This window comes from Colletotrichum phormii (assembly GCF_030913505.1).
Source record: "Colletotrichum phormii strain CBS 102054 chromosome Unknown BDP81scaffold_9, whole genome shotgun sequence".
NCBI lineage: Eukaryota > Fungi > Ascomycota > Sordariomycetes > Glomerellales > Glomerellaceae > Colletotrichum > Colletotrichum phormii.
The window spans coordinates 239,553-261,611 of record NW_026851451.1 but is presented as its reverse complement, the minus strand read 5'-3'; the positions used below and the strand labels follow the sequence as shown (position 1 = coordinate 261,611).

General features: G+C 54.4%; 7 protein-coding genes across 7 annotated transcripts; 3 read left to right on the top strand and 4 right to left on the bottom strand.

Annotated features, from left to right (window-relative positions):
• Positions 1-439: 439 nt before the first annotated feature.
• BDP81DRAFT_318451 (uncharacterized protein) lies at positions 440-2,008 on the bottom strand (the record flags this gene model as incomplete). Its single annotated transcript, XM_060584359.1, has 2 exons — positions 440-1,906; positions 1,961-2,008. The coding sequence occupies 2 exons, from the start codon at positions 2,006-2,008 to the stop codon at positions 440-442; spliced, it is 1,515 nt and encodes a 504-aa protein (XP_060445625.1).
• An 876-nt stretch (positions 2,009-2,884) lies between these two features.
• BDP81DRAFT_426477 (uncharacterized protein) lies at positions 2,885-4,606 on the top strand. Its single transcript, XM_060590297.1, has one exon. It carries the CDS (start codon positions 3,101-3,103, stop codon positions 4,445-4,447), a length of 1,347 nt encoding a protein of 448 aa, XP_060445624.1. The 5' UTR covers positions 2,885-3,100; the 3' UTR covers positions 4,448-4,606.
• A 147-nt stretch (positions 4,607-4,753) lies between these two features.
• BDP81DRAFT_217479 (uncharacterized protein) lies at positions 4,754-5,158 on the top strand. The gene has a single exon (XM_060582737.1). It carries the CDS (start codon positions 4,848-4,850, stop codon positions 5,058-5,060), a length of 213 nt encoding a protein of 70 aa, XP_060445623.1. The 5' UTR covers positions 4,754-4,847; the 3' UTR covers positions 5,061-5,158.
• Positions 4,902-7,469, bottom strand: BDP81DRAFT_426476 (uncharacterized protein). The gene is made up of 2 exons (XM_060590296.1): positions 7,261-7,469; positions 4,902-7,161 (listed from the first exon to the last, which is right to left on the bottom strand). Exon 2 carries the CDS (start codon positions 7,097-7,099, stop codon positions 5,258-5,260), a length of 1,842 nt encoding a protein of 613 aa, XP_060445622.1. The 5' UTR covers positions 7,100-7,161; positions 7,261-7,469; the 3' UTR covers positions 4,902-5,257.
• Positions 7,470-8,146: 677 nt separating this feature from the next.
• Positions 8,147-10,029, top strand: BDP81DRAFT_318101 (cytochrome P450 family protein; the record flags this gene model as incomplete). Its single annotated transcript, XM_060584326.1, has 4 exons — positions 8,147-8,469; positions 8,534-9,069; positions 9,121-9,810; positions 9,890-10,029. 4 exons carry the CDS (start codon positions 8,147-8,149, stop codon positions 10,027-10,029), a joined length of 1,689 nt encoding a protein of 562 aa, XP_060445621.1.
• Positions 10,030-11,061: 1,032 nt separating this feature from the next.
• Positions 11,062-13,863, bottom strand: BDP81DRAFT_319076 (altered inheritance of mitochondria protein 21; the record flags this gene model as incomplete). The annotated part of the gene is made up of 2 exons (XM_060584411.1): positions 11,062-12,845; positions 12,900-13,863. 2 exons carry the CDS (start codon positions 13,861-13,863, stop codon positions 11,062-11,064), a joined length of 2,748 nt encoding a protein of 915 aa, XP_060445620.1.
• A 5,724-nt stretch (positions 13,864-19,587) lies between these two features.
• On the bottom strand, positions 19,588-20,029 carry BDP81DRAFT_319110 (golgi apparatus membrane protein TVP18; the record flags this gene model as incomplete). The annotated part of the gene is made up of 2 exons (XM_060584415.1): positions 19,588-19,888; positions 19,950-20,029. The coding sequence occupies 2 exons, from the start codon at positions 20,027-20,029 to the stop codon at positions 19,588-19,590; spliced, it is 381 nt and encodes a 126-aa protein (XP_060445619.1).
• Between the last annotated feature and the right edge of the window lie 2,030 nt (positions 20,030-22,059).

The window sequence follows — 22,059 nt, the reverse complement described above, 5'->3', positions numbered from 1 at the left end:
AAGGGAGCAGTAGCTTCGCTGGTCGCTTTGACACGGTCCTGTAACACTGCTCGGCGCATACAGCTGAATGAATCAGCGACGACAGTGGCTGATACCAACTGATCTGGGTGTAGGACCAAGATATTGTGCGAATCGTCAATGATGCATTGGCCACTGGCTGAGAATGTTCCGATAACATGCACGTATGCCTTTGCGTGTGCCGGCGTCTCGAACCAGTCACCTCGAAGGTGGATCGTTTTCATAGCCTTGCTACCTTCCGCTTGTACGATGAGAATCTGGAGAGAGGTTAGCGATTGCGGTTGGATCGATTTGGTCCACCTACCTTCTCTAATCGAGAAAGCCCGCGCTCGTCAATGTATTCATTTTCTAGGACATTGGTCACCAGATATCGCTGGATAGCTTTGGGCTTCTGGTTTATCTACCTTCATCTTAGCGTTTGCTACCGTGGTAGTCGTTGATCGGAACGTACAGCTGTCGTCGGCGAGGCTTGTGGCTGCTGGACAGATTGAGTCGCAGCGAGCTCTGCTGCATCGAAGTCGAAGTCGCCTCCAAAATCGTCCCCAAATGCATCCTCCAAGTCGTCTTGTCTAGGGACAGGTACGCTTGTTGCGTCAAGATGCGGTTTTGCAGACGCCGGTAATTGGGATGCCGTCGCTACTGCGCTTTCCAGGATATCCTCGGCAGCCTCGAAAATGTCATCATCCAAGTCACCGAACTCATCGTCTAAACCAGTGCTGCTTTGCTTGCTGGGGTGCACAGTAACAGGTGCGGGAGTAGGAGTGCTTGGCCTCGCTTCTTGTTTGGAGTTTGATAGACTGATGCTCGCTTCAAGCTCGAGGAAGGTGTCGTCATCAAAGTCGTCAAAGTCGTCGAAGTCAACGTCGCCGTAGTCAGACTCCGCCGATGTCGCTTTCGTCTGCTGGTCCAGCCCTAAATCCTGGGCCACACCGATATCACAAGTATTTCCTGCAGGTTGTAGGTTCGGAGCTCGGGTTGTTTTTCTCGAAGGTGAGAGCGATGGCGGCCTCGATGGGTTGGTCTTCCTCTTCTTAAGAGATGGGGACTCCATGTCCTGGTCGATGAACGGATCGAAATCCTCCGGTGGGCTATCTTCTTGCATGCTTCCAGTAACAGTGTCCAATAGAGCTGTAACGAGTGAATTCTTTGAACTGTCGGTCGTCTCCCGCGTTAATGTGCTGGTAAATGACGGCGCATCCGAGCGTTCAACTCTTCTTCTCTTGGGCCAGTTGAGACCGCAGCTGATTGCTCTTCGCAGACTGCTGTCGCCTGCCTGTACAGTTGCCGTCTTGACGTTCCGTGGTGACGAAGAGAACATGAGGTTGGCGAGCGTGGGGTTCGTAAGACCGAGTGGCGTAACGTTTCCATTGCTGGTAAGGGAGAATCGGTCCCAGAGTTCCAAGGTTGGGTCTGCATGCGGTGATTTCAGTGCCTCACTCAGCTTCTTCACATTGACGGCCGGTGTGGTAGGCTTTTCGTTTTGTGCGGGGGACGATATGGGCGACGAGCTCCTCGCCCGTTTACGGCCTTTCCTATGCATCATTGGCGAGAGAGCGGCAGCGTAGTTCAGATCGTTCTTATCCCTCTCATTGTTCCACAAGATTCGTTCAGTAGGTGATGTTTGTGTCTTTTCTTCCTTGGGAGCGTTCGATGCCATCAGGTCGTGCCAGCTCAGCTTCGTCGATGGGGTGATGGCGATATCGTCTCGGGATTGGCGAACCCCATCTTCCGTTGCGGTGCCATTTTCCTGCTGAGCAATCTCTGTCTTGACTGCAGTCTGGAATTGGAATTGATTCAGTTTGCTCTTCGTTTTATCGGAGACGGGCGCCAACGGTCGAGACGTCTGGGCATTCACTGGATTGCTCTTCGAACGTTGCCACGAGCGGTTCTATAACAAAGTCAGCAGACATGATGGTATGGAGGGGTATGTTTTTCGATTGACCTTTGACGGGAGACCAACATGTTCCGAGTTTGACTTCTTGAGAGGCATATCGGCGGGTTTGGCTTCTCGAATGCCAAAAACAAGAGATGGTGAACTTCTTCGCTAGTTCCAATCATGTCAGTGCAAGGGTGTGAAGAGGCAGTTGGGGCCCCTCGAGGAAGTGTTAGAGTGGTCGTCCCTCGACGCGCTCGGGACGCGCTCTAGCTCCACGTTTGTTTAATACGCGTCGCTGCACGTTCCTGGTAATATGTGGGGCACTTTGGGAAATGGTGGACGCGCAGGGTGATCGCCCCTGCAACGAACAAGTCCATTTCTGCCCACATCGACTTGTCACCTGAGCAAGCGCAATTGCGATCACTGCGGGATGTCTTGCATTCGCACATTGTGTGGAGTGGCGGGCAATGTCCCTGTCCGTGTATTCGTACCTGAACTTTTACAGTCGTAAATGTCTCCAGTAGTACCCTGACTGACCTCAGGTACTTACTTTCCTGAGGAACTCATTCATACCCATTTTACATACATGTGAGATTGACTTAAGAGCCAGATACGTGACACTTTTAGGTACCTTAGAGTACGAACTACCTATCTTAGCATGCATGCATCTCTTTACCCGACCATGGTGAATCAATTGCAGAGACGGCTTGACCACCGTCTATCCGTTTTATCCTGAAGGTCTATGTCTCTCGCTAAATACTGTAAGCATTGACTGTTTTGATGTCCCTCTCCGCTTCATCAATAGAGATGATCAGATGAGAAGAGGAATGCTCAGTTGCTGAACTTCGCGATCCATCGGCGACACGGAAACGGTGGTGCAGCGCGTGCCCCGGCGTCCCGAAGTCGACATGGAGAAACTCTCTGCCGATAGCCCGGGAAGTTCGGGGTGTTGTCTCCACTCTGCCGATGCAGGTGGGGATCCACTAGAGCTCCAACTGCCCACCTGAGAGCTCTGTCCGACTACGTCAGGACTCTGAAGAACATCAACATGTGAGCAGTCTCTAGGAGATTGAACAGACCATACCGCCACGAACCACAGCAATTGGCCTGACGCCGACTCAGACAATCCTCTCTCTTTGGCCTCTCATAGCTTTACCTCCCTCATACCTGTCAGGTCAATTGAGACCTGGCAGTGAAGCCGTTGAGATGACGTTCCCCACCTCAAGCGACGACAATGGCTTCGGCCCAGACGTCGTCGGGCCTCCCGACTATCAGATCCCACAACCGCAGCTCACACTCCTTCAGCGCCTTCTCTTCCGCAATGGGGAGAACTACTCTAACAATGTGAAAAAGATGCTCGACACCGCTGCCGTAGGCTTGGGCCGCCAACCCACCCAGGATGAGGTCAACATCCTCAGCCAACTAGCTTACAAAGAAGCCGCAACCACAGCCTGGGCTGTCCCCGTCTCCGTCGCGTTAGGCGGGTTCTTGACCTGGAAAACCCGCGGCACCTACCGCTTCCCCTTTTGGCAACCCAAATTTATCAAATTCACTCCCGATGCCTTTCCAAGTGCCTCTAGGCCCATTCTCCAAGGTCGTCGCGCGAACCGGATGTGGCACAACCTGAGGTTTGGAGCATACATGTTCCTCACCAGTCTCGGCATTGGCCCTTTCGTCGCCTCATATGCCACGTCAGTGGCCATGGCATCCGCCGCTCGCGATGAACGCCTGAACCAGTTCCGCAAGGACATGAAGCCGGACAGGCTGGTCCAGATGACCGCCGACCAGATGCCATCACCTCTCTTGAAGCGCCAGCGTCAGCAAACTGCGGAAGCCATCAGGCGACTCGAAGAGTCGCTGGCCTCGATAGGCACGGATGAGCAAGTGGCCCAGAGAGTTCAACCTCAGAACTTGGAGATGTTTCTTGAAAAGACTCGGGAAGTAAGACCGCAATATCGGAAGAAGATTGAAGAGTATCGAAAGATACTGGCCCACATTGATGCAGTCCTCGAAAAGAGGGGCGAAGGCGGTAGCGCTGGGGACGACGGGTCAGCCCAGAACAGGGACTACGAGACACTTTCTGCTTCGAGCTCTACAGGAGACTACAGTTTACCATCGGAGCCCAACTACTCTTCTCCGACAAGCTACTCAAGAGATCCGCCATCTTCCGAAGGCCGGTCAGGATGGGGCTCGGGTCAGCAGAGCTCGTCTCCCCAGCGAAGCAGCAGCAGCAGCAGACCTTCAGACGACCTGGACTACGACGACGCATCGCCTCTTTCACCCGCCGCGAGGTCCCAAGCATCATCTCCCCCTAGCACCGGCTCAGCATGGGACCGTTTGAGACAAGCCTCGAGACAGCCCCCGCGATCTTCTGGAAATGCCGACCAAAGCCAACAGGGCGAAGCCAAGGGTGCCGATTACTATGCCTATGACGCCGCTGACAAAGAGAGGAATGCGGAGAAGGATAAGGCCCAGGCCGAGTTTGATGCGATGCTCGATCGGGAAAGAAGGGGTAACGCGGGGCAGGGCAGCGAACGGAATAGCCGATGGTGATATGTACTACTATTGTATGTAATGGCGAGATTGTTACGGTCAGGACTAGGAGTGATTGTTGCAACGTCAGACTTGTATACTTGTATGAATATCAACTGAATTCAAGCTTGTACCGTTTCCTGAGGCTCCATCAGGCCACAACTATGCCAGAGGAAGGAGGTATACCATTGACTCAAAGACGTCGAATTATCACCAAGGCCCATGTCGTGGCGGGGAATGTCCTCGTTTGAATTGCCCCGCTCCCATGGGTCACGAGTTTGAGTCTCGTGAAAAATAACTAGCATCGTTACACCTGAGGAATAGGGAGTATGAGTCGTCTGGTGATTTTCGCTGAGCTTTTGCATTTTCCATCCCCCTTTGTCTATCTATATATCTATGGCCGACTGACTTCTCTATTCCTATGAGCCTTTTTTTCCTTTTCTTGTGTTCAATGATCTATTTCCCTCCTGCGATGGTCGGGGGAAGAGTGGGACAGAGGGAACGCGGGATGGGCCATGGGGCGATGCAGAGTAGTTACTGCTGTTGCGGGCTAACTGTTCTAAACGACGGTGAAGGTACTGCAGCCAATATCATGAAGCGAACGGTGCTTGGTGGTCATTGTATATCTGTGTGAACTGACTGTATTCTAAACTCTGTCCGAGTCCTATCTATGGCCCGGTCATATCAAAACTATGCGGATATTTCTCTTTTCAACTATGGCTGATTCTTTTGCCTCAACTTTTCCCCCTTCCATGTGTTCTTTTGCTAACCCCTTTTCTCTCAACAATCGAAACTCCCTAAAAGTCTTCCTTTCCTCTGTTTTCAAGTCCCTCAAAACGTGAAATGCGTCGGCCGCCAAAAACTCGGGTCCCATCGATGCCACGCCGCCGTCTTGGGCGGAGTCTTACTCCACCACTCCCGAAACTGCGGCGCGCCAACCTCGTCCCCGAACCGCTGCGCAAGCCTCGGCATAAACGTACTCATCGACATCCCCGGCGTCAACAACCCGTCGTCCGTCTCGGCGAAACTGAAATGCGACGCCCGCGCCCTCCAGCCCCTCTTCGCCGCCGCCGAGGTCACGCAGGCCGCGACCTCGTCCTGCTCCGCCTCCCCCGGGACGGTGGTGGAGAACTCGGCCACGGCACCCGCGAGACCGACGTAGAACGAGTCCGAGACATCGGAGGCTTTCGCCAGGGAAAACACACGGCTCGTCGACGAGCGCGTCGCGTCGCGGAAGGGCATCACGTGGAAGCGGTAGTTGGGGCGGTAGTAATCCCGCCGTGCGTACTCGTGCCAGACGCAGGCCCGTCCGCGCGGGTGATCGCACCCGACGCCGCGCATGCTCAGGGAGCGGCTGCTAGTGCCCCTCAAAGGATCCGGGAACGGCGTGCCGGACCAGCACGGCAGGGCGGCGGAGTGGTGGTATGATTTTGCCCAGCGGAAGTCGAATACTTTGAGAGCCTCGAGCTCGTTGCTGCCCGCGACGAAGTGGTCCGAGCCGTAGGTTAGCAGGGACGAGTGCGTCTCAAAGGGCTGGTACATGTCGCGGTAGAGAACGTCGTGGGCGGACGGGGTGCGGATGTCGAGGAGGCGGATGGTGCCGTCGTCCCAGGCGCTGAGGAGGAGGTTTGTGTGGCCTGCTGGGCCTGGGTTGACGGGTTGGATGGCGCGGACGGTCTGTTTCTTGTCCGTGTCAATGCCGCGGGATGCGAGGAGGGAGTGGTTCTTGGAGGCGAGGTTGGGGGTGAAGCCTGAGGGGGTTACGGTGAGGTAGCGGATCGGGTCTGCGTCGTTGGAGAGCGCGCAGATGATGGTGTCGTTGTTGAGGGCCTTGGCCGAGTGGATGAACTGCTTCCTGCCCCCCTGGCCTGGAACGTCGAAAGTCTGCGAGTCGAGCGGGAGGGTGGCCCCGGTTTCGTCTGCGTCCAAGGAGAAGAGACTGACGGTGGCGCGGTTGCCCGCGATCACTGACGTCTGATTCGGCAGGGTATCAATGGATCCGATAGACGTCCACGTAGTAGCTTCGAGACCTCCAGTAGGCGTAGGAATCTTGAAAGTCGAAAGGGCCTTGCCAGCGCTACCAGGAGCCGCCGAGACAAGCTGTAAGTCTCCATTGGCCCTGCCGACGAGGATGCCCAGCTTCCCGTTGGGCTCAGTCAAATGAATGGCGGTGACATCGCCCACGCCCGCTTCGTAGCCGTTGGTCTTGCCCTCCATACGGAACCAGGCGTCCGACTCGCCGCGACTGTTGTGAGGCCTGAATCTGCCGACGATATCCTCACCGGCTCCCCACGCCGCGAGCTCCCAGCTCTTGTCAAAGACCAGGCGAGCGTCGATGACGGGGTGAAAGGGACGGCCGGTGTTGGTGAAGCCCGCGAAGTAATTGCCATCACGGCGGCGGTCGTCCGTGTAGGCGGTGGTCTGGAAGGCCTTCATGTCCCATGCGCGGGCTTGGCGGGTAAGGTTGTTTGCCAGCTCGTCCCATTTGGGGGCAGTCTTGCCTAATGGCAGGGAGTGGAGGGGAAAGCAGGTCCTGACGAAGGTGCGCCAGCCGTCCTCGCTGAGAATGGAGTGCAGGTGCTTACACGACGATGCCAGGCGGGCTACGTCGCGGGCGGTACTGAGATGGCAGACGATCTCCAACACGATGTCGTCTAGGAGTTGGTCAAACATTTTGTTCTGGGTTTTAAGAGTCTTTTCTGAAGACCCTGTTTATTTGGTTTGATGGTTGGTATCTGAGTGGCATGGAAGTGTAAGGGGAATGTCAATTGAGATATGACGTGAGGAACTGGGTTGTGGGGGAGGGTGGTTTGGTGTGAGATATCCGTACTGACGAGTGAGATGTGTGGTATGTGATTGATGTGAAAGGTAAGAAGGGAGTTGACAAAGTCTTTTAGCTAGTGTGGGTAATTCTGTGAAGCAACTTGTAAAAAAAAACCTAGTGCCAGACCATGTCTCCTTGTGTAGATATACCAAAAGTCTTTCACGTTCCAAATTCGGGGATGGCAATAACCAAAACCTATTGAAAGAGTTGCAAGAGATTAGTTGACGTTGAAGCTGTGAGCCAGTCGTGCCAGTCCACAAATGGATACAAAAGAGTCACAATAACCAGGCACCGTGCAGTGGCAGCCTGGAGTCAGGCCCAAGCAGGATTGGCGGGTTTGTCTATGACACAGAGCACCCCGTTAGATGCATACGAGGCGGCTACCGAGTATCCGTAAGGATGCTATATATGTATATATATATATACATATGCGTAAAGCAAGCTGGAGGCGTGTGCTTAGAGCAGATCGCCCATCTGCCTACACCCCTTGGCTGCGCCGCCTGGTCCGTGTTTCCGAGACACTCAGTGACAAATGTGCAGATGTACAGATAACCCCGCTGTTAGTGCAGGTCAATGACAACTCAGAGCAACTCCAAGATAACGCCGGCGAGGGGAGTGATAAGGCCTACGATAACCACCACTTAGACTTCGTCTATAGAGGCTATGAGTCGGGCATAGGGCGTACTTGTCACTCGAGGTCCAGGGGCCAAATATCTGGTTGAACGTCGCTGTTGTTTTAAAATCTGAGGTTGACTGAGTTCAACACCCTGTCTCAATAAACGATTGAGTCCAGCTTCCTGACTTACACGAAATATCCACACCTGGGTCACCAACTCAACCAAGAAATCGAGTCATCATCTGATTTAGCTCTCACTAGCGAGCTTCCCTCAGCAAACATGGGCTTCAACTTGATACCCGTCACAATAGCAAGCATCGCAGCGTGGCTCCTCTACACCCTCATCCTCCACCCTCTCTTCCTCTCCCCTCTATCCAAGATCCCAGCCCCACACTGGTCATGTCACATCTCCCCCCTCTGGATCCTATACACGCGGAAATACAACCGCCAGAACCACACCCTCCACGAAGCGCACCTCAAGCTCGGTCCCGTCGTGCGCATCGGCCCCAACGAGCTCAGTGTCGACGGCTACGACGCCCTCAAGACGGTGTACCAGGGCGGCTTCGAGAAGGACCAGTGGTACTCCATCTTTGACAACTACGGGTGAGTCTACTATCGATTATCATGAGATATCTCCAGGGCAGATTTTCTCTCTAACAACTCAAAGTGTCCCCAACATGTTCTCAACACTCTCTTCAAAACCTCACTCCCTCCGCAAACGCATGGTCTCAAACGCCTATGCCAAATCCTTCATCCACGCCTCGGAGCCCGCAAAAGCCCAAGCCCGTGCCATCCTCTTCGGCCGACTACTGCCCTTACTATCCGCCTCATCATCATCCAGACAAACCAAGAGCACCAACACCAAGGGCACCAACACCAACCCCGGAGCCGACCCCGGAGCCGGCATCGACGTCTTCTCCACCTTCCTCGCCTCCACAATGGACTTCATCACAGCCTACACCTTCGGCCTCCGCAACAGCACAGACTTCCTCCGCCAAAAACCCTACAGGGACCACTGGCTCCAACTCTACCTCGCGCGCGCAAGCCACGGCTTCTGGCCACAGGAAACCCCGCGGCTGAACGCGCTCGCTTCCCGCTTGGGTATGGGATGGTGGAAGCTGTACCCCTCGTGGGTGGACGACGCCAACGCCGAGATATGGGCGTGGAACTGGCGGCTGTGCGAGGGGGCGAGGGAGTATGTCCGTACTCATCAGAAGGGAGGGAGTGCCAACACTGCCACTGCTACTGCAAAAGAAGAGGGACAAGGGAAAAGAGACGTGGCGGACGAACCAGTCGTCCTCTGCGCAATGGAATCCGGCATCGAAAAGGAACGCCTCGCAAACGGGCAAAACTCCATCCTCTACCCAACCACGATCCTCCAAAAAGACGCGTCCGTGGCCTCGGAAATCCTAGACCAAGTCCTAGCAGGCCAAGAGACGGCGGGGATAGCACTCACCTACCTCGCCTGGCACCTCTCCAAATCCCCCTCCCTCCAACAGAATCTCCGCCAAGAACTACTTTCATTATCACCAGACCTCAAAATGCCAGCAGCAGCAGCAACAGCAGCAAATTCCACAACTCTGCCTCTACCCCCCTCCCTCCCAGACCCAAAACAAATCGACGCCCTCCCCCTCCTCCATGCAGTCATAATGGAAACCCTCCGCCTCCACGCACCCATCCCCGGCCCGGAACCCCGCCGGACTCCACACCTCCCGTCGCCCTGCCGCCTCGGCGACTTCCCGGTCCCAGGCGGCGTCCGCGTCGCGGCGCTGGGGTACACACTCCACCGCAACGCAGCCGTGTTCCCCGACCCAGAGGTCTGGGACCACACCCGCTGGCTCGCCTCACACACCGGCGAGGCGCAAAGAAGAGAGATGCTGCGCTACTTTTGGGCTTTTGGGAGCGGTGGGAGGATGTGCGTTGGGTCTAATTTTGCAATGAATGGTACAACTTACAACCCCCCCCCTTTAAAATGAACTTCCAGAGGGAATCGCTTTACTGACTTTTGAACCCGCTCTCTCAGAAATGAAGCTCATAGCCGCAGCAATCTGGACGAATTTCACGACGCATGTGGTTGATGATGAGGGTATCGAGCAGGATGACACGTACACGGCACGACCCAAAGGCGAGCGCTTGATTCTGCGGTTTGAACATGTAGAGTAACATGTTGTAACGGTTCAGACTTGACCAAGCGCGCCGAATCGCTGGCCGATTCAAAGGGGGTGCTACTAATACCATGAGGTTGTCGAACAAGGTCCGGCTTTCCTCCCGTCGTTGATCTTCACGGGCCAGCTCCAAACGTTGATCCCGGTCAAGGTAGGGAGGTTCCATGGCGAAGTTGACGATTCTCGAATCCGTGGAGAACAACAAGGTGATGGTGACAAAGCAACGCAAATGTGAGCTTGTTGCTTGGTCCGAGCTTCAGAGCCTTTGATATTTGATATATACATAAAAGTACATGTTGGTATAAATCATCCACAACAAACCGCATAAATGTTGAGATAATCGTTTCGACACTCATCAGGGGCAACGCTTTCACCAGGCACAATGGTGGACAGGAACGAAACCCCAGCATTTGAGGACACAATACAAAGTGACACCTAATTGACTAGCTCTTCTAACGCTATGCTAAATATACGCATTACCTGAGTTCAGATGCCCAGACTCGGCACTCTGGCAACATCTTGCAAAAAACACTTCCTTCCACAGACTACAATCACTAGCGCGCAAACTTCATTTTTCACATCACACTTTTAAAACAACTCACCCTTGACAAACACGGCGTCTTTATAACATTTGGGTCTCTGAGCTGCGCAAGGCAGTGCCTCATCCCGTATGTCGACCATGTTGTCTTGAATCAGAGGCTGTGCTTAGTCTTGCATCATTACCTTTGGAAACACTCGATAACATCACGCACCAGGCTATGTATGTGAACATCCACAAGCCGACGCGTAAGGCGAGGCTGTCCTTCCATCGGAAAGAGACAACAAACGCAGTATCAAATTGCTACCTATTCAACAAAACGCTGTAGAGCCGTACGGCAAAGTTAGGGAACGTAGAAATATAGTTGGATGACCCGAAAACCATCAACCGAAGAAGAAAACCTTTCTGCGAACAGAATGCCGATCTAGTGCTTTTGCTTCTGCATCATGACACACCAAACACTCACTCTCGCACCGGCCAGCCTGCGACAGTTCATGCCGCTTCGCCTCCGGTTTGCTTCACATCGACAGGTTCAATGTCGGCACTCTTCTCAAGAGTCGCCTCGACCACAGGCTCGCCAGCCGCGTTGGCGGCCAGGGTCTTGACAACCTCTTTCGGTGCTTCAGCTTCATCTTCAGCTTCCACAGGCTTGGAAGTTTCGGCCTCAGCTACTTCTACACTCTTTGCAGCAGGTTCCGCAGTGGCGGGCACCTCGGACGCTTCTTCCTCGGCCGAGACGTCAGGCTTGATCTCCTTCGTCTCTTCGGGTGTGCTGGCGACCTCGGGAATTGCCTCCTTGGTGGGCTCCTCTTTGGAACCTTGGTCGACCTCCAGGACACCACTGTCGCCAATGCTCCAGCAGATTCTGAGAGGGGAGAATGAGAGCGTGGGTCCGGACTTGGTCTCAGCAGCCGCCGGAGCTGGGCTCTTGGCCGCCGGAGCCCTACGCTGGGGGCCACGAGCACGACCTTTCCTAGCATCAGAGAGCGGAGCCTTCTCCTTCTCCTCGGCAACATCCGCCGCGGGGGATTCCTCCTTCTTCGGGGCTGTAGGTCCCAGCTGGAGGCGCTTGTTAAGGTCAGACAGGAACCCGGCCTGGAGCGCTGCGATCTTGCCTCCGGCAGGTTTGCCGGGAATAGCCGGCTTCTGTTTAGGGACAGAGTCCTGCTCCTTGGAGTCAACGCCGGAAGGAAGGGTCTTGGTAGGACGAGCAGGAATCTGAGGTTTTGACTTCTCCGAGACAGCCGGCTTGGTCTTATCCTCACTTGTCGAGTTCTGTTTTCTTGGCCGTTCAGGAATGGAGGGTGGCTCCGCAGTGGCACTCGACTCTGAACCCTTCTTCTGCGGGCGTGCTGGCACAAACGGCTTTTCCACTGGAGACTCGTCCCTCGGCTCCGGTGTGTCCACTATAGCCTCGTGCATGGCGCTTTCTGGTGTATCCTCCCAGACGTCGCGACTGGGAAACCGGTTCGACATGGCTGGGCGGGCCTCTTCCTTGGTCTTCTGGAGTGCGGCAGGCACTGGCTTCATCTGCTTCGCATCCACCCCACGACCTTCCTGCTCTGCGAGTTCTTCTTGTCTGCGGGCAAACTCCAAGGCGGGGTTCTCTGTGGGAAGTTCGGAACGGCGTCTGGAGGAGGGGCGTTCTGATTCTGTGGGTTCCGGGGTCGAGACTTCGGCGGTGTAGTTGACGCTGTCGGGGGCGTCTTCCCAGACGTCCTTGCTTGGGAACTTGTGACGAGGCTTGGAGCTGGATGCCTCGGCCTCGGACTTCTTGGCCTCCGGGCGCTCCTCGTCGAAGAGTGGCTCGTACTCTTCAACGTCCTCAAGTGGGGTGTGTACCAGATCGGTTTGTGAGTGGTTGTTGTAGATACTGGTGGGTCGACTTGTGGGACGGTTCGCCTTCTCCATCTCAAAGGCACTGCCGGAGCGTTCTGGTGGGGGCTCAACAGCGGGCTGGAGATCATACGGATGTACGTCACCTCCACGCTCGTCTTCGGCCAGAATTGGTGCATTGTACTTGTTCTCATGTCCGGGGTCATGCGACACAAAACTCCTGCGGCGGTTGTGAGATTCGTCGACGTGGACAGTGCCGTCGTCGCTTCCGGTGGCATTGTCCGGGGAAGACACAGAGACATGAGGATGAGAATCCCTCATGGGACTTTGAGGAGATTTGATACGCTGGAGTTCAGGGGAGGAGATGCGAGAGGTGTACTCTGCAGAAGCCTGGTATCCAACTTCCTCGCTGGGGGTGCCAACATATGAGGCGGAGGTTCCTGATCAGATTTAGCACGTGTCTCTATGCTCGTGATTTTGTTTGAACGACTTACCCATGCCAGAACCACGGCTGTGAGTCTCTTTGACAATCTTGTTCAGATCCGTGCTGCTCATGGCGTAGTCGTTTTGACGGTCATGGAGAGAAGGCTTGCAGTCCTTCTTGAGGGTATCCGGGTGCTTGTCGTACCAAGCCTTCTCAAACTTGTCGGTGGGCATAGCTGAGCTGTGGCCGTGAAGACCGTAGCTGCCAGGAGGGATTTCATTGAAACCGCGCGAACTATGCTTGCGGGAGTGGTTTCGCGGAGTTCCCGACCTGAGGCTCTCAGGGGCAGCGCCAGAGCCTGGCGCAGGAGACGGAGCCTGGACATCGCCGAGATTGGGGTTCATGGGAACACGTTGGCCAATCTCGGGGATGCCATGTTCATCGTCGCCGAAGGCACTTTCTGATTTTTGAGACAGGGCGCTGGAGCTTGCCTTCTTCCTGAGGCTGCTAGGTCTAGTGTCGTCACTGCTGGGCTTTCCAATGCCATAGGAGGCAGCCTTATCCGAATCGGTACGGGTCACTGCCATGACTCTCTGTTTGGCACTCTGGGCCGGAACAGTGGGCTTGGGAGCGTGAAGCTTGAGATCTTCCGCAGCGAAGCGGGTGTGCTCAGGAGATGACGGTGCCCTGGGAGGCGGCTTGACAAATCCATCGTTGATGGCATCGTATTCGTTGCCCTCTTCACCAACCGAAGGCATAGACACGCTGCCGGGGCGGTGATGGATAGGATCGTGCGAAGAGAGGAAGCCATTGCTCGGCGAGGAACGAGTAGCCTTGGGACTCTTGGAGAAGGGGCTCTCGTTCAATGGAGAGGGCGCATAGCGATCGGGATTCGGGGAGACGGAGCGGTCGAAACGCTTGATGGGACGAGGAGGTATCTTGGGGAGAGACGAAGTATTGGTGTTCTCCTCCTTCTCCTGACTTCTAGAAGGTCGGGGAGGGATTGCCGGTTGTTGTACTGATGCGGTAGACATTTTAACTGTGTGGTATGTTCGAATATGGTTAAAATAAAAAAAGGAGAAACAGAATGGCCCGCAGTCGAGTTGAGGATAATCGAGGGGGGTTGCTGCTGTGTGCGTTGTAGTCGGGGTTGAGCGAGGTTTTGATCTACACGCGACTAGGAGGACGCAAGATTGTAATGGGGAACCTGGAGAGCGCAGAAGTACGCAATTAGCACATGGTTTCGAGGCGGTGTGTCAAAGCAAAGAGCAGAACGTGCTACCTTCCCCCTTGCTCGCGCCGTTGGTGTGTATCCGTAGCCGCCTTGTGTTCTAGTGTGGGTGGCAGCTGAGGGCGAGATAACGCGGAAGACTGGAGAAAGTGGGATAAGGTGAATTTGACAAGCAAGACAAGCCAGGCAGGGGCGGGGGAGACAAGACAAGCACCGGATGGACGGCCGGAAGAATGCAGACTTGCTGGGAACAGCAGGTTTGAGTTTTGACGCTCAATCTTTGTTCATAAGGTAAGGTACTCCGTAAGTGATTTCCCGATGATAAGACGGTGTCATATCACGAGTAAGGTCAGGTACACGAGGGAGGCTTGAACCACAGGCAGGTAAAAGCCTCTAGAGCTCTCCATTGCAGGAGAGTCGCGCACACCGAAAGATGGTAATAGCTGAGCCCGCCCCGGCTGAAAAGCACAAGGTGGGCCTGCCCTGTCCTTCCCCAACACCTGCATCAAGCAGGGCGATGGTTATGGCTGTGGTGGTGGTGGTGTGCTGACAATGTGCAGCAAAGCATTGGACGACCGCTTGGAGGAGGGTGAGGGATGTGCAATGGGCGGAGCAGGAGCAGTAGCGGTAGCAGTAAATCAAGCTCAGCAAACCGGGGAAGGGTTGTTGCCGTATGGTGCGGGAGAGGGAAGGGAAATCGGGTGGGAAACCAACAATGACGACTGCGGTCTGGAATGGGGAGCCCACTTACAGCTAAAGGTGAGAGATAAGAGATAAATAAGGTGGAATTTGAGGTTGTGGGAGTGAAACCTCAGGGAGCTGTTTCGTGATGCTGTTGTGGAATTGGTGTTATTGTAACACACGAGAGGTAAAGAGTAAGTGGAAGATGGTGAGAGAGTTGATTTGTAGGCTGTGTAAACGCATTGAACAGATGATATGACGAGCAATCCAGGGGGGGGGCAAAGCAAGCAGCAAAAAGTCACCTTGACCCTCGAGCTTTTATATTCTGGCTTGACGAAACCAGCTGGTTCGGTGACGGTGCTATTGCCGTCTCTTAGCCAGTCACGAGCGACGTATTCCATGGCACAAAAGCAGGGATGCTCGATGCCGGTGCAGCGGGAGAAAAAAGCAGAAGAACGATGTACACGAGTACCTCGAGTATACTCGTACCTTGCCGTCGAGTTGACGCTGTGCCGGCGATGCGCACTCTTTGCGTTGAAAGCTGCAGGTTTGAGGGCTTGTTGTCATACAGTAAGTCTCTCGTCCTGGTTGACACGGTGCAGAATGATCTGTGTTTGGGGAATCCACAGTACCCCGCCATTTGCCCACTAATGCATCATACGGCATGCGCTGGAGACTGAGGTGCTGGTGCAATGGTGCTCGAGGAGAGGAAGGCGTACCTACCTCAAGACTCAAGTTGCATCAATACAAGTAAAAGTCTTTTTCCTACCTTCCCACGAGGTCGTGTACTTTGACGATTGTAGGAATACCTACCTACTGGTACCTTATTTCACCTTCCTTTCCAGCAAGGTACGAAATACCTTTACCTCTCTCCTTTTCAACCTCAGGGGACGACCTTCCTCTCAATGATACGAACAGCAAGCTATTATGGACCAGACAAAGCAACATCGCGGCCAGGTCCAGGAAGCAGCTAGCTGATCTGAGCAAGAGGTGAGTTGTTCTTTTCTGTTGACTCGCTTTGTTTGTCGTTACTTTCAGACAGCAGCTCTGCTTCATTCCTAGGTACATATCCCAGGGCCAACGGGAAGAAAGTTGACCAGGAAACTCTCCATCATCCCACCCCAATCGATCGATCGAACCAAGTACCTTTCATATCCACAGCCACGTCTACGCTGTACCTGTTGAACTGTTCCTACTGCCGCTGCCACTCTGAGAGAGAGGCGCCAGAGGCTCAAATGAGTGTGACGATGCCAGCACAGCACCAACCAAGAAGATCCAGAGACCTGATTCAACAACTCGCAAATTCGCCGGTCGTACGCACACCCGCCTTCAGGGATTCCGAAGCACTCACTACAAATAGCACCAAAAGACGGGGAAAGGGGAAAACACAAAAAGAAGGGCACTGTGAATGTGGATTCCCTCGGCCGTCACCTGTCAGCGCCTCGACCAGATCAAACGTGCTCTGCTTCCCATTTGTGTGCTCGCGTCAGCGTCGAAATCTAGAATCAGCAACGCGAAACCCATCCCGTCCCGAGTCACCTGCGCCCTGGGATTCGGGAATGTCCAGCTAGGACACGGGGGGTTCCTTCGTTCCAGTCTTCCAACAGACATGACTTGGCACAACGTCCACGCACATCCGACCCTCTTGTTCTTCTTCACCACGTTCTAATTACAGAGTCATCATCTGTACCACCTGGAACCACCTACATCGACATCAACCTCAACATCAACATCCCCTGGCTATTCAAACGTCAAAAGACAACCAAGACATGGCCAGCTTCCTCTTGACAAAGTTGACCCCGGCCTCATCCAGCGGCGGGCAGGGCAGCCGGTCCCAGATACCCACCGAGGGCCTTCACTCACAGTGGACGGCAGCTCCACAGGGCGTCGTCTGGTCCATGGTCGAGCCCGCCTACGCCCCAATCGAAACTGTCCACTGAGAAAAGTTCGAAAAGTCACCCGCTGACCATGGCCACCGACCCCCCAGACGTCCAGCCTCAGGCGGGCCAGGCCCGGGGCATGGGCGGTCCCGAGAGCAGGTACCTTCTCGATTTCGTCAAGTACCTTTGCCAGGAACCGGATGCGTGAACCGGGAAGAGAGGACCATCGAGATACCTGGACCTTACCGGATCATTGCGTCTTCAGCTACCAACACAACAAGTCTACAGTGCGGCTCGACTCGTTCTGGGCGCCTTTGACCTCTTCCCGCCCCCGAAAGTCCAGTGTCATTGTTCTCCCAAGATCAGCCCCACCATCCAGGCCACGAGATGCTGCAAGCTCTGCATGGAAAGGGCACCGGCCTGCAGCTGGCCAGACGACGGTGTCTCGTCCGTTTGGATCTCGATACAACAATTCCCACACAAACGCATGCACAAGAGAGGGAGCCGTTTTGGACAACCCTGCCATTGGAACATCGTGATCCCTCACAACCCTCTCTCAGTCTCTCTGTTCAGCCTGCGGTTCCTATACTAGTTTACCCTGTATTGCACTACACGGTCATTACCTGGAATACGTACTCATCCTTCACCGCAACAACCAGAGATATGATCCATTTAATTGAATTTTCCGGCTTCTCGGACTGCGACTGCGGGCGCTTGTCCTGGACCATCACCTGGATCTAAACGGCACCGCCTCTCGGGCTTCCATCTCTGGCAACTCGGAAGCATCTGGACGGGCGCCGGAGCGCATGCGGGCATGCTCGAGGGATTTTCTCGGAGCGGCATTTCTCAATTACCTTGGTCCTCGGGCCATCAACAAATGCCTCTCCTACGGTTGTTCCAACATTGAAAGCTGGCTTGTGTCGGGAGCTGTCTCTGACGGTCTCTGACGGCCGCTGTCACGGTCTTGGCTCCCTCCCACCGTTCGCGCTCAGCCCAGCTATTTTTCAGACGGCTAGAACGCTCCCTTTTCCGTCAGAATTACGGATGGCTTTCAACTGACGACATCCGAGTGGAGGCCGTTCAGTCACAGAGAATTGGAACCAGCGCAGACGGCTCCGTTATCTAGCAATGCACAGTGGCACAGTCACTACTAACCGTCAACTGGAGACGGGAAGAGCCCCATTCTTTGACGATCGATCCACGAGTGTCCCTGGAAAATGTTCCAGTAGCTAGGTTGGCCTTCTTCGGATGATGACAGTTGCTGGAACACCCTGGGCGAGAGCCGGGACCGAGAAACCGATCGTCTCAAAACAAGCTCCAAGCAAAGATGATTCCCGAGGTTTCTTCGAAGAAGTTGAGAAGGGCCGGCCGAAAATGCTCCTCCTTGTGCCAGCTTTCGCGACTGCTTTTTAGAACACCCTTCATTCATCTTGCAGGACCCTTGTGGGGGAGGGAAACGGGGAAACACATCGTCGCCGTCGATCAGGACCAGAAGCTCCGTTCAGCTTTCTTTCTTGCATCTTCACTGTGCCGTCGTTCATGCCGTCCAGGGCTGGACCGCAGCTTTTCTAGCAGCTCCGTCTGTCCACGGCGCTGTGGCTAATGACGCCATGGGGTGCGTTGCCGTTCTTAGCCTTTTGGCTTCTTGACCGTCCACGACGAGGTCCAATTGAACTTGTTCGCAAGTCATTGCCAGTAATGCGTAGGGGAACGAGCCAGAACCCTCGTCTTTTTGGCAAACGCGGCAATCTTTTGCTAAAAGTCTATTCCCAGCTACGCCGGCTCTTTCATCTCTTGATATCGTACAGATACTGGTTTCTCCCATTAACCAAACGCGCTTCGTCTCCGAAAAAAAGTCCAGAGGAGCCTGTGCTCGGTATCCGTAGTACGCTGGGGTATCCACCTACCTAGCCAACCGTCCATCATGTTAAAACTCCCCGCGCAGTAAAGATGACGAGGCATACGTCAATATCCGGGGTTTCACAGGATTCAGAAAGGGAGGGGGAAAAAGATACTCGAGCATTCACTCACACCAGTTCGCGACTATACTAGAACATGAGGGGCAGATTCGGCTGTCCCCTCCCCCCGCTCATCATCATGAACCATCTAGCTCATCTAATTGGATACAACCTCAACCAGCGGTCATGGTCACGCTTCACAATGTGCGTGATGTCCTTTGCATGAGAATAGCTCTTGCTGCTTACCTTTAGTTTCGAGGCCTGCGAGCTATTACCGGCTGGCTTCCCCCGCCACCGGCACCGTTAGTGCCCTCTTTTTTTTTTTTTTTTTTTTTATCCTCACCGTTTACTGCGCAAGCTAGCTGTAGTTCGAGCTATGGCGACTCAGACAATGCTAGGAAGCTTGCACAGCAACTCTTCTTGTGAGCTGGCAAGCTTGCTGCCGATCCTCTTCCGCTGTACTCCGGCTTACGAAGTCCGGTCTGGAATGGCTCGCATGCACGGAGGCGGGTGACTCGGCCGAGAGCTATTACGACTCTGCTCAATACGCACGAAAACGAATCATCAAAAGCCTCAAGAAAGCTCCGAAACAGAAAATCCAGTGCAATGAAGAAAGGTATCATAACCTCTGGAGCTTCTAAGAACCAAAAGCGCAATCCGAAGTCGTACACACAAAGCCTAAGCTTGTCCCGGGACGCCAAGTTCCTTTCCGAATATGCCGGTCGTTGCGTATCAAAACACACCAGTCTCCGCGTTGCCCTCTGCAACCTCTCATGACCCATTGCGCTTCACGCGCCAAGTGGGCTATCACGGAGCCTCGATACTCGCAATTGATTGTATACACTCCACATCCCTTTCGTCCCCCATTTTTTCGTGCTTCCAGGCACTGGATATCATTGATGTTGCCTATACTTGTTCAGCTGTCGTTACAGACGCCGGCGCTTCTTCGTTCGGCGCTGCTGGCTTGGGCGCCTCGTCACCCCGACACTCCGATTGCTGATTCTTCTCCTAGACAATCATCTGGGCAACGCCCTGACCACCAAGGGTCTTGCTGCCGACAAAGGCCTGGCCCTTGACGGCGGCGAGAAGGTAGCAGATGGCCGCCAGCGACAGGAATACACCAGCGGCGATCAGACTACTGGTGACAATGATGGTGCTGAGGAACTGAATGACAGCCATGCCGGCGTAGGCTCCGGCGCGCATGTAGTTGGTCGAGATCTTGCGGATGAAGCCATCGAAAGTGGCCGAGGTAGGGCAGATTCGGAGCAACAAGGGGACCTCAATGAAGAGGATCACCAGCGCGGAGGCCCTAAAGCATTGTGTTAAAACGGAGCTCCGACAGAGAGCGGAGGGAGCGCAGGGAGTCTTACAGGGCGAGCGCGCAGAAGATGATGAGAAGGGGATGGAAGGTGAAGATGTTGGCGATGCCCAGTGCTAAGCACAAGATCATCGACAAGACACCCAGCCTGCATTGATTCTCGAGTCAGCCATTATGCCTCCCAAAAGTGTATCATCGCACCGAAACAGGCTCGCATAGAGATGGTTTCTGGGATCACAGTCTGCCACGGAGAGTAATCATCTCGGGTCGTGTTCCCGCGGACAGGCAATCGAAGGGGGATCATCGCGCGAGGGAACGAGGGATGATGGGCTGAGCAGGGGAGCTCTTACCATTGGCCGTAAATGCCTGTGGTAACGGGTTAGCATCAATTTCCACAGCGCAGGAGACGGCGCTCGGCGCGCAAGAGCAATAGGAGGGTAACGTACTGAAGTTTCTGGTCGCGAACTCCTCCTTGAGCGTCATTTTGGCGGTAGTGTGATGTGGTTTGCGGTGCTACCGTTTTTCTTTTTAGGTTGGCGTACGTGGACTTTCTGAGCTATTGTGGAGATGGTCCGAATTCCAGCTCACGGAGATGGGATCGACACACGGGAGCGAAGGGAGATCGGATTGTGGTAGGATAGCGGTCCGGTGAATTGATTGTTGGTCTCGTCGTCTGGTGAGAAATGGTGCTTCCGAATTGCTGTTCTGTCTGGCTTCGAGGTTGAAGGTGGAATGGTTTGGTTGCGTGAGGTTGAGGTGAAGTGTTGTTGTTGTCAGCTTTCCCCGGGGCGGCGCGGCCAAGAGAGGAAGCGTCGTACGTAGCCTCTTTTGCCGAAGTTGAGGCTTGGACTTGGCCAGCGGCGCTGGTTACTGGTAGGTGGCAGGTCCTGGGGGTCCTGGGTGTCCTGGAGGGGTCCCGGGGGGGTCCCGTTTGAACCAGTCAGATTGCCTACAGCTGCTGCGGTGTGGGTTGGGCTTGGCTGAGTGTGGTGCTGCGGCTTCCTTGGACCTTGGGGCGTGAGATCTTTTTAGCGCCCTCTGGGTCCTTTGGGAGGGAAGGAACTTCCAAGTTCCAGGGGTCGCACGCAGGCCGCAGAGGGAGAGACAGTGAGTGTTCTTCTGTTTCTTGTCTGCGGGAAGGGGTCTCCTATGGTACCTTACTGTACGGAGTAGGCTCTTCACACAGATGGTCAAGTTCTCAACAGCTGATGTGAGTGAGGCAGGAAGAGAGAGGTATTCGACCGTATTCGAATTCCCAACGGTCAGGGACGAGACAGGGACAGCTGTTGTGATTCGTTTCCCTTTCCTATCTTGTTCTCCCTGTCTGTGAGGTGGTTAAAGGTGGGAGAGCAGGGGCCTTTTTTGCGTATCCTGTCTCTGGACGGTCAACCGTGAATGTACGGTAAGATGAGGTGTCTGTTTTTGATCGGTGCAGCCTGCCACTCTTGATAAGGTTCTCGTTTACAAGGCAACACGAGATGATCAGACTCCAGAGCCGTGCTGTCTGTACCTTTCTTCGCCTTGTATCTTCAGCAGGTGTCTGTCTCCTCTCGTGCCCCGTGCTCGGTAGTGTCCCGTGCTGCAGTTGCTGTTCAACTCTCAAAGACGACACAGCAGAAACAGCCTTGTTCCCTCAGTTCTGATGCGCAAAGAGAAGGGTGTCCCTCGCCAGGCTATGACCCTGTGGTGGAACCGACGAGGAACAAATGTCACTGGTCGCTTCAAGGGGAGAAGGGGGAAAGAAAAAAAAGATGGGATCGAGTGTAAGAGGTTTATGAAACAACGTCCTGACACTTTCCGGCCCCGGGGGCTACAGGAGGAGGGAGGGACCTGAAAATGCACGGCCGATCTACCGGGTGCCACTACTCCAAAGGGTTGTCTGTGTGCTCATCCGACACCCGTACTCCAGTAGCAACCCCGTTTTTGTTTTGTTCGGTTTTGGTCGAGGTGGCTGGTGAGTGACTATATTAGGGAATGTGGGTGTTGATTAAGACGGCGTTGGTACGAAGTAGGTAGGATCGAATTCTTGTTTCGACTTTATCGTGATGCTTTCCAACACCACCTACTAGGTACACTTCGAATTCTGTGGTTGAGGCTTTGTCTTTGTGATGACTGATCGCAATATGAAGAGAGTTTCTATAATGGTTTGGCAGACTATAAGT